The sequence below is a fragment of the Ceratina calcarata genome, unplaced genomic scaffold (genome assembly GCF_001652005.2).
Source record: "Ceratina calcarata isolate Rehan_Ccalc_2016 unplaced genomic scaffold, ASM165200v1 scaffold310.2, whole genome shotgun sequence".
NCBI lineage: Eukaryota > Metazoa > Arthropoda > Insecta > Hymenoptera > Apidae > Ceratina > Ceratina calcarata.
The window spans coordinates 340,906-352,395 of record NW_017153562.1 but is presented as its reverse complement, the minus strand read 5'-3'; the positions used below and the strand labels follow the sequence as shown (position 1 = coordinate 352,395).

The following is an 11,490-nucleotide window of genomic DNA, read 5'->3' as shown; positions in this document are numbered from 1 at the left end:
CAAAGAAAGCAGAACGCGAGGTGACGGCCGACTGACCATCGGGTTACCCATTGACGACCGCGCGTTGCGCCGAGTCGCGCACCCGATCGATGGATGGCCCATTGCCACTTCCTTCTTACTTTTTATTTCCTGCCTCGCCTCGGCCTCTCTTTTCAAGCCTGTCTTCGACACACCCCCGTTTTCTACTACCGTCAGATTCCTACTGTAAGAACACGCTTTCCCTCGGTATGTTTATCGCCCCTTGCAGAAGTTGCTCCTCTAGCTATCATCGCCGAAAATAATGGACAATCGTCGTGACCCATTTTGCGCATCGCCCGCATTTATCCTTTCCACTTTTGGTAAATTGATACTTTTCTAAATTTATTCTCTCCTTTTACGAGCCTAGAACGCCGCGTCTCGTTCCCTCGTACGTTCGTCTCCGTCAAACGCGCCTTCCCGGGCGTCCAGCAGCAGCGATGTGCACCGCGACGGCCGTGTAGGCGTCGGCGTCGGCGTCGGCGTCGGCGTCGGCGCTATCGTTTCAATGGTCGGTCAGTTGACGAATGAAAGCTGTGGGAGTAAGTACACGCTGCTTGTGATCGTCGAGAGTCCAATCCGTCCACTCTCTTTGGAGCTTCGTTCGCGGTTGCTGAACGAAAATCGATCCGACTTCTACGAAACAGTGGGTAACGGAAAAAAGAAACGTCAGATCTTTTCGATCACCGGATCGCAGTGTCGCGTAATCGGTGACGTGAGAAGGGATCGAATCGTCGCAGCGAGGAAGAAGAAGAAGAACTTCGCTTCGGTGTGCGCGGTGCGATAGCATGACCGCTGGACATGACCGCCCGATACTCATTGCTAGGGTCGCGGTGGCCGCATATCGTTTGAAAAAAAGGTTCGTTTCGGTGGGTTTTGTAATAACGATCGACGGAAGCGCAATAGATACGGCACGTGCGCATGTACAAAACAGAACGAGAGTATGAGAGAATGAGACGAGGGAAGATCCGCTCCAACAAGTAGATTCTCAGGTTCTGTGCACGGTGTACGTACATACGATGTACGACACACCCAGACGCAGAGCTGAGGAACGATCTCGTTGGAACAGGTTTCCACGTTTCACGTCGAATCGATAGCGTGTTCACCTTGGGACATCCGATCGATTCGATTCCGCTACGGTCTGCTACACACAGACGGGAATCGAATGTGGCGAGTGCAAAGGGACGAGCGTGTAGCGACGATGATAAGCGTCGCGATCGCGGTAGGGGTCGACGGGGGGGAGGGGAACGCGTGCGAACGATACGCAGCGATGACTCGAAACGACCGACTGACCGACTGTTAATTAGCCAAGGATCCGGTTGTGAGACCGGAAGCTCCAAGTCGAGTTACGACGCGTTTCCTGTATCGCACGAAAATTGCAACGTAGGAGAAGGGTGTGTAGAAGCAGGATAAGAGGAATCGATACGCGCTGCGCCGCACCGTAAAACAGTTCTCTCTGCACCGATCGCGTTCGGTCCTGAGCACGTGCGCTGTTTACAAAGTACGGGGTGTAGGCAGACAGCCGCGACGAAGACGATAGGTAAATCGGGAAACGTGGGCCAACGCCGGTCAAAGACTCTCGGAGTCGTACTTAAACAAGTCGAACTCCGCCAAAGTTCGGTTCTTCGTCACGTCGCTATCAACATTGCGCCATACACGTATGCGTGCCATATGCTATGCGGGTGGTCGCAGGTCGTTACATGCGTTCGTATCAACGTACACGCAGATGGCCTCTGTCCATGCTCGACATTTGAACTATGAGCGAACTGCGGTTCGCGTGTCCGGCACGCGTCTGGGCGCAAGTCGATCGTCGTTGATCGAAGAGGAAGGAAGTAACGCGAGAGCGAGGAAAAGTAAGCGAGTCGAACGGAGACGAACGAACGCCGGCAATCGATATTCGTCGCATCTTCGTTACGCTTCGATGCACGTCCCGATGCAAGTCGCATTTATTTTCTTTCGTTCCGAGTACGAGATCGTCGTGAGTGGACAGGCCGCTGGCCGAAGGTGCACGTTTCAAATTATATCATATCCTTGCGTCACCGCGGAGAGTACGATACGGTGGACGCGCGCCTCGAGGAAGTTTAAAACTACATTGAACGAACGTCCCAATTTTTACTCACCGGCAGATTGCAACGTGAATAAAAATCGGAACGTTTACTTCACGGGTGTCGTAAGCGTTGCGAGACGATTGATTTTTCGCAGGTGTTGAGAGGGAGGATCGTCCGTTCGAACTTAACTGCGAGATCGAAGGTTCGCGGGAAGACGTGTCCGAGAGAAGAGAACAATGATCGACCCAAGCTCATCGGAGGCGGAAAGCGACGAGGACCAGAGTCCTCAGCATGCTGCCGGCGGCAGCGGGAGCGTCAGCGGCGGTAAGGGAGGAAGCGGAAGTTCGTACGGACCACGGCGACAGATCGGTCCCGGAGGAAACCTCGGCGGCGCGAGCGGTTCCGTGTCGGGAAGCGTGAGCTCGTTGGCCTCTCCGGGCGGATCGAGCCACGGACCTTTCGGAACCCCTCGAGCCACCCGGGAGCCCGGTCTGGACGCCGCGCATACCGGCACCTCCGCCGCGAGGAACTCGTTGTCGCCGTCGATGTCGGCTGCTCACGACGCGGCCAATTACGCTCAGAGACCCACGAGTCCATCGCCCTCGGTCGCCAGCGAGAAGACCGAAGCGGATCTCCAGGTAGAATCGTTTGTGAGATTCGACGTTCGTTCGATGTCGGAATCGTTTTTTAGCAGGACAAACAGGAGCGCGAGGAAGAAGAGAGGAAGACGAGGATACAGTTGTACGTGTTCGTGTCGAGATGCATCGCGTACCCCTTCAACGCCAAGCAACCACTGGACATGACGAAACGATTTCCAAAAGTAACGAAGCAACAGTTCGAAACGATATGTTCTCGTTTTCAGGTAAGACAGCCCTTCGACCCTCTTACCTAATCGTAAGCGACCAAATGTACGATGAACGTCTCTGCCTAATGATCGACATCATCGCGCATACGCTCCTTTCGATCGTACATAAGATGCACATGAGTGCACATAAGGACATAAGTGAGCACGTACAGTGAGAGACGCGAGCGATCGAAAGAAACCTTTCGACGCAAGGAACGTAACGCGATGGACGAAGCCGTATTCGCGTGCCGTCTTACGCACATGTCAGCTATCTAATAGATGCATTTAGACGTACACATATACGGCGGCCGACCTTCGCCTTCGCATCGCGTCCGATGCACCCGAGTTGCACGCGATATCGCCCTGTTATACTCATGCCCTTTCCGTTATGATTTACAGAGCTTTCTGAAGGGAGATATTCAGATACAGGCGGACGAAGCATTTCGCAACGCGATTAAAAATTATCACGATGTATTTCTGTCATCGGATCGGGTGATACAGATGGTACAAGGCGGTGCCTGTTCCCAGAACGACTTCAAGGAAGTCTTCAAGGAGAATATAAAGATACGCGTGCTACGGTTCCCGGAGATCGACGGACTGAGCAAAGATACCGTGCTCCAGTCCTGGCTGGCCAAGTTCGACGCGATCATGAAAGGCACGGGAGACGAGGAGACGAAGAGGCCACCGAGGAAGCAGGAGCAGACTCTGATGTCGGAGAACGTGCTGTCCAAGGAGCAGCTCTACGACATATTCCAACAGATCCTCGGGATAAAAAAGTTTGAGCACCAGCTTCTGTTCAACGCCCTCCTGTTGGACTCAGCCGACGAACAGGCTGCCGCCATCAGGAGGGAGCTGGACGGTCGTCTTCAAAAGGTCAACGAAATGGAAAAGGTCTGTCCCCGTTCACGCGGTATCTTATAATACCCTGTACTGTCTCTGTTCAGCGGATTCTAGATCCGGTTTCGCACAAACGGTGATTCGCTCGTTTCGATAGAACCGCAAGCTCATGCCCAGGTTCCTAGTAAAAGAAATGGAGTCGCTCTACATCGAGGAACAAAAGTCGTCTATCAACCTGTTGATGGCTAATTTAGAGTCATTGCCAGTATCGAAAGGTTCGACAGACAGCAAATACGGACTGCAGAAGCTGAAGCGCAGCAACCACCGGCGCGAGCGCTCCCGCTGCCGCGGTCAGGGTTCTCTCGCTAAGTTGGAGAGCGACTCCGCTGATTCGGAACAGCAGCTAACGAAAATGGACGTGGGCCTCACCTTCCAACTGGCGGTGGTGGTCGTCGAGGTCAGGGGCTTGAAGAGCTTGCCACCGAACAAGATCGTCTACTGCACGATGGAGGTCGACGGGTGTAAGAAGCTGCAGACCGACCACGCAGAGGCGTCGAAACCTACGTGAGTATGCGCGACCATCCGCCTGCTCGAACGAACTGACGAGGCCCACGCTCCGCTCTTCTTCTTTTCTTTCGCCCTCTCGCCCTCTTCTCTTTTTCACGTTCTGTTCGCCCGGTGTTCGGTTCGATCTGCGACCTCGCACAGGTGGGAGACGCTGGCCGAATTCACCACCATGCAACCACTGCCGGTGGTCAAGATCCGATTCTACACGGAGAGCTCGGCGATTCTCTCGCTGGAGGATAAAGAGCTAGGCAAGGTGCATCTGCATCCCACTCCGACCTCTTCCAGACACCCGGAATGGTACCGAATGACCGTGACCAAAAACTGGCCCGATCAGGATCTACGGATCAAGGTCGGTTGCCGTATGGACAAACCGTTCAATCTGAAGCACTGCGGCTATCTCTACGCAATGGGGAAATCCGTGTGGAAGAAATGGAAGAAGCGGTATCACGTATTGGTACAAGTTTCTCAGTACACGTTTGCGATGTGCTCGTACAAGGAGAAACGTAGCGAGCCCTCGGAGATGATTCAGATCGACGGGTACACGGTCGACTACATCGAGCCCATCTCCGCCAATCTGATGGTCGGCATGGATCTGGACAGTGGAAAGTATGTACGTGCGGAACGTTTTATCGGCTCCGGTCGCGCGACCACCTCCTACACGTTCGATCGAAACGTTGCCCAGGTTCTTCTTCAACGCTGTCCGCGAAGGGGACAGCATTGTGTTCGCGGCGGACGACGAGAACGAGTGCCAGACTTGGGTGATGGTCATGTATAGAGCGACCGGGCAGTCGCACAAGCCTACACCGCCGGTTTCCGCTGACAAGAATTCGCCCGTCAGCAAGATTCAAGGCGATGCGGATCGCGCCAAGAAGCACGGGATGGAGGATTACATCAGCGCGGACCCTTGCAAGTTCGATCATCATATGCTCTTCAAGTTCTTACAGAACCTGGTCCTCGATTACAGATTGAACGACCCGATCTGCTCCCTGGGTTGGTTCTCGCCCGGTCAACTGTTCCTTCTCGACGAGTACTGCGCCAGGTACTACGCGTTCGCCCGGTTTTAAGGATGTATTGGCTATACAGTCAATCCCAAAAGTTTATGTACCTTAGAAAAACGCATTTCCTATAATTAAAAAGAAATTAGACGTCGGAAGAATAATGCTAATAATAAATAGCTACGTGCTAAAAAGTATAGAAGGAAATATCCAATTAAGTATTGACGCTGACGAAAAATTTTTTTTTTAAAAAATGCGTTTCTAAAGTGCATAAACTTTTAGGATTGACTGTATAGCTAATACATCCTTAATCGCGAGTCACGTAAGAATCACACGCGTATTGTTTTTCGGTCGACGAATTTTACTTGTTTATAGATACGGGGTGCGAGGATGCTTTCGACATTTGTGCTACTTGAACGACCTCCTCGACAGAATCGATCGAGGATTCATGATCGATCCGACTTTGATACACTTTAGTTTCGCGTTCTGCGCCACTCACGTGTACGGTAGTACCGTACGGACGGACAGGGTTGGTTCCATCACTCACGAGGAGAAAGAGAAGTTTCAGGATATCAAAGAGAGACTGAGGCACATCCTCGAGGAGCAAATTACGAATTTCAGGTAGTTCTTATCTATTGTAAATCCATAGAAAATCGTTCGTCGATAACGAACGGTGGTTCTCGATTCGTAGGTACAGTTTTCCATTCGGTCGGCCGGAAGGCGCGTTGAAAGCTACCCTGTCGCTCTTGGAACGGGTAATGATGAAGGACGGCGTGACCCCGGTACCTCAGGAGGAAGTGAAAGAGTTGATCAAAAGTTGTTTGGAGAAGGCAGCCTACGTTAATTACACGAAACTCTCCGCGGAGGCGAAGATCGAGGACGATTTCAACGGGGAGGTTTGCGTCCCGCCTAGCAAGAAGCTCGAGGATCTGATACATCTTTCGGAAATGTGCGTCGACTTGCTTCAACAAAACGGGGAGCACTATTCGAAGGTATTAGTTGGGTTTCTACAACTGAGTGTCTTCTTTTTCTCTAAATTGTAACTACGTTCGCGCGTTCCTCCTCCGCATGAGCACGGGTAAGTGTTTTCCCCCGACGACGTTATCCTCTACGTTTCTCCTTCTGTGTCTACCCCCGATTTATATGCACGTACTATGTACGCGTGTGACGTCCAATGTTTTCACGATCCTCTCCTACTACACTGTACCGCAGGCGTTCGCCTGGTTCAGCGACCTCATGGTGGAGCACGCGGAGATCTTCTGGTCTCTCTTCGCCGTCGACATGGACAAAGTCCTTGCTGAACAGCCGCCAGACACCTGGGACAGCTTCCCGCTCTTTAAGATTATGAACGATTATCTCAGGGATGACGGTACGGTACCGATCATATTTCACGATTCTCTACGCTAGGATCCCTTGACGACGTAAACGGTTCTCTTTCTCGTAGACAACTTGAAGAACGGAAGGTTCCATCAGCATCTTCGGGACACCTTCTCTCCCATGGTGGTGCGATACGTGGACCTGATGGAGACTTCGATCGGGCAATCGATCACTAAGGGATTCGAGAAGGAGCGCTGGGAGATAAAGGGAAACGGCTGTGCCACGTCCGGTGAACTGTTTTGGAAGCTGGACGCTCTGCAGTCGTTCATCCGGGACTTGCATTGGCCGGATCAGGACTTTCGACAGCACTTGGAGCAGAGGTTGACGTTGATGGCATGTGACATGATCGATACTTGCATCCAACGAACGGACTCGGCGTTCCAAACGTGGCTGAAGAAGGGGGTGACGTTCAATCCCACGGATTACATCATACCGTCGGAGATGTGCGTAATGGTGAACGTCATTCTAGACGCTAAGAATCAGAGCTTTAAACTCTGCACCATCGACGACGTCGACGTGGTGAGTCTCGTTTACGACGTTCTTCGATTCATCGTACGATCCGATGGTAACACATCTGTGTGTATTTTCAGCATCAATATCACTCGAAAATCGACGACCTGATCGAGAGAACGTCCGTCTCCATGACTCAAGGAATGATCAAGAAGTTGATCACCGTCTTGGAAGCGATCCTGTCCAAGTTGTCTCGTTACGACGAGGGATTCATTGCTTCGATCCTTACGTTCACGGTAATCGAAGTAGTTCCCAATCGTTGAGAGTCTCGCCTAGCGACACGTGATACTAATAAAATCGATCAAATTTTGTTCAGAAGGTATCGGGAAACGGGAAGGAAATGGGTCAAGCCTACGTCAGTTTCACGAGGAACTGCATGGATCAGATCCGTGGGAAAGTGATGGACGAACTGTGGATCTTAACGTTCTTCGAGGTAAACTTTTTGAAACTGTTCGTTGGAACTATCGTCGATCGTATATTGTTCTCTTGCTCTCAGCAATGGTACACGGAGCAGATCAAAGTACTGTGCACGTGGCTGTCGGAGAGGCTCGATCACAATCTCCATCTGTATCAATGTACCTGTTTGGCCCACATCGTGAAGAAAATTTACTCGGACTTCGAGCTGCAGGGAGTCATAGACGAGAAACTGAACTCGACGACATATCAGACTATATTTAAGAGGATGCAAACGGAAGAAGCGACTTGTGCCTTAACGAGCATGCAAAACGAAGAGTGAGTATCGATCGGACGATCGTCCATGAGCGTCTATTCGAACAAATCGAGTAATGATCATCGTTTGATTTATACAGGGGTTTCTCCGAAAATGGCAACGACGATGAGGTAGAAAGGCCAAAAGCGAAGGCAACGGTCGTTGAAACTGTCAACAACGAAGACGCGAATCTCATCAGCAACGTTACATCGAACGTTGTTGAAAAAGTTGGAAGCATGTTTGGCGGTTTCTCTACAAAGTTTGGTGGGCCCAGCTGGTTCTAATGACTCTTCCTTATTATTTCACTTTGATCCCGTATTTTTTTCTCCCTACCTCCTTTTATCATTCTTTATTTGATTAGCTATTTATTTGTACTTCGTCGTCGTCGTCGTCGTCGTCATCGTCGTCGTCGTCGTCGTCGTCCTCATCGTCGTCATCGTCATCGTTCGTACGGTACAGTCGAGTATCTTTATATTACCGTTGTCCCTCATACCTTTTGATCAACGATGAGATTGATCTTGCGTTTGCACACGGAACGAGATGGTCCATCGTACGCTTTAGAGATTTTCCTTACAATTAGGATTCTTCGAGGAAGAATCGTTGTTCGATCGAGAATGACAAATAAGCCTTATCTTTTCCGTTTCGAGACTCGATTACGTTCGGCCGTTCGTCTGTGAAGCCATCACGCGTTTACGTATCCTCGTTTCCGAGTAACGATCTCAACGAATAACTATGCATATCGTAAGAGCTACACGCTACGCTGCTACACCTACGTAACCGACTACATATAATACACTCGTACACCATACATCTTTCTATTTTCGTCCTATTCTTTCTTTCGCACATCAGTTCTTTTACTGTTCTATTTATTTCTATACCAAACGAAAAAAAAAGAACCGCTTCGCGCTTTGAAAGAAACCAATATGTACAACCATGTCTCGACCAATTAATATTCCCGTCAATCGTTTTGATGATTTCAAATCATCGTTAACGTTGCATCGACCGTCGAATCGTTTGAACTTCTTGTCTACCTCAATGTATCCGCTGAATAGCGAACGATCTCACATTTGCGGAGAATGTCAGCCTACCTATTATCTAACTGTTTACGCCTCGAATCTTCGAACGAACGGTCAACGAGCGAATTGAAACGAAATTGCCAAAAGCAGTCGACAGATATTCCCTCGGTATCTTCCGATCGACACGTTTCGGGATGAGAATGTCTAGACGGATGCGACACGCTGCATTCGATAAATGTTACTCGGCAGCCCTTTGTTTGTACATACTTTAGCGGAAAAAAGAAAAAATAACAAAAAAAAAAACGAAATGGGAAAAAGAGAATTTTTATATCGTGTAAATTAGCGCGCATCGCTTGAAATGCGTTCGACCGTATGAATAGTCAGAAACTCTATCGTTCGATTCGACTCGACTGTAAAGAATTTCTTAGATCGTTTTCTCGGCAGAATATTTCCTTATATATATGCGTACGCGTCAGACGATCGATCAGACGTCGACAGTTTGAAAAGAAAGGAACTCGCGGAAACTAAGTACGTCTTGTTGTTTCGTATCAAAGATGCCTCTCGTACTTTCGGTACATACAAAATGTACATAGTACTCGGACTTATACGGGTACCGGTGCGACTGGATAGAATTACATGTATGTGATTTGCATATAGCACGTTATAACACGTATATTCTATGTACTTACGCATGTAGTTCGGGACCGATCCGAGATCGGAGGGGAGGATCGAGCCGGGATCGAAGGACGAGAAGGTACGAGGAGCACGAGACGCGGTTGGGAAGCGTTTAATCGAGGCCTTTGACAAATACAAATTAACTTTATGATTTAGTCGAGAAACAACGGGTTACTTTAGAATACGGGAACTCGCGTTCGAAACGAGACGGGACATTTTTCCAAAGTAATACGCTACTGTGTAATCTGTTGGAGAACAAACGTACAACCGAGAGTAGTTGACGTTGTCGAAGCTAAAGAAAAACGTTAAAAAAATCGTTGTAGAGCGTACTTACAGCCGATGCTAACGGTACTACAGTTGTGATGATTATCATCATTCTTACTATTGACAATTCTCCTATACTCTACGACTCTAATTAGACTTATTAGAGAGCGATCAAGGGAGGGTCTCACTCTCTCTCTCTCTTTTGCTCTGACGATAGTAATCTTGCACCAGGTCGCTCGACTACTCTACGATCTCTTTGTTCATCCTCGTACTATTTCTTTCTCTTCTCTCTATCTCTATCTCTCTAGTTTCTGTTTACCTCCCATAGCCACGCACGCGGCGTATTCGCATACGCACACGACTACATATATTTAGTACATATAGTTGAAAAGAAACACAGGCGCGCGTACGCAACGTGTCGATACAGAAACAGAAGATAGTCCCATGAATAAGTTGGGGCCTCGTTTTCGTTACTTACTTTCAAGCTCGTTTTACCTATCATTCGACATTGAGATCTTGCGTTAACTTTAGTTGAGAAGACTATAACGAAAAAAAAAAAACGAAGGCAGAGAGTCTTTTACTGTGCTAGCTAGTGACTTTAAATCGATTAAACTTCTATGCAATTGTTGTTCTCTCGTTAATAAAATGTCCGACAAGGATGAATACCTCACGGTGCAGAAAACGTATACCCGACACTTTAATTTCCTTCCGAGGATATCGATGCACGTATAACGACTACGTCTCATTCGCATTAATACGTTCCCCCATTCATTTGTACGTTCATTTAATTACGCGTCTACTACGCGCATTATCAGAGTGTATAATTTACTTTCTACTTTCTACCATCCCACCATCTCTTTTACCCGTTTTATTGGCGGTTTGTACGCGGTTTGTACGCGGTTTGTACATACATACATAGATACATACATACGAAATCGGGATTCGACGAATCATGACGCGCAACAAGTGTTGAGAACAATCTCGTACGCATTTTCTATAAAACCGAAATCTTCACGCACGCACGCAGAACACGCATTTTCACATAGCATTGTCATTGTATCATGAGCAAATACTTTTTTGTAAATAAACAATATACTGATGTTGGTATTTTGTCTCATTCGTCCGAAGGACTCGAATTCTAACTCTGTACCAGATATATCTGGATCTTCGAGTCAGAGTTCATCGACAATAAATGCAACGTGCGACTCACCGAAACTTTGCCGGCTAGCGGAGGCCCAGATCGTCGCGGAACTTCTTTTACTTTCGCGGCGAATTCTGCTCCTCCGTGAGATGACATCCGTTCATCAAAAGTGTCACGAACTTCTCTCATTCTCGCGATCCGCGATAGTACTTTTACGAAAAGCCGTCTCGGCTTTCTTCTTTCCATTTCTACCGATACCGTCTGCAAGCGATACTTATCGATGCGATCGATAGAAGTCATAGGTAAGTTCGATTCCTATTGTATAATTTAAACTGGGGAAAAGAATGACGCGGTAAATTAGCTATTATAAAATCACACGACGAACATCGTTACGTACTAAAGGATAGAAGAATCAAATGTTATGGTCGTCGTTAATATTCAAAAGTTAAAAGAAATAAATCTCGTCGCCGGAATTGTTTAGATCATGAAACT

At 48.6% G+C, this 11,490-nt stretch overlaps 1 protein-coding gene across 7 annotated transcripts; it reads left to right on the top strand.

The window, feature by feature from the left end:
* Positions 1-523: 523 nt before the first annotated feature.
* Positions 524-10,960, top strand: Cadps (calcium-dependent secretion activator 1). 7 transcript variants are annotated; one of them, XM_018023811.2, is made up of 15 exons: positions 524-874; positions 2,218-2,701; positions 2,755-2,925; positions 3,307-3,798; positions 3,902-4,308; positions 4,453-4,917; positions 4,994-5,350; positions 5,682-5,927; positions 5,998-6,300; positions 6,509-6,675; positions 6,751-7,202; positions 7,274-7,429; positions 7,513-7,626; positions 7,690-7,925; positions 8,003-10,960. In XM_018023811.2, exons 2-15 carry the CDS (start codon positions 2,300-2,302, stop codon positions 8,184-8,186), a joined length of 4,152 nt encoding a protein of 1,383 aa, XP_017879300.1. In that variant the 5' UTR covers positions 524-874; positions 2,218-2,299; the 3' UTR covers positions 8,187-10,960. The 7 variants fall into 7 exon arrangements, with proteins under 7 accessions (XP_017879300.1, XP_017879298.1, XP_017879299.1 ...); XM_018023809.2 differs by having other exon boundaries at positions 7,510-7,626; XM_018023810.2 differs by having other exon boundaries at positions 2,758-2,925; positions 7,510-7,626; positions 8,003-8,186.
* Positions 10,961-11,490: the final 530 nt, after the last annotated feature.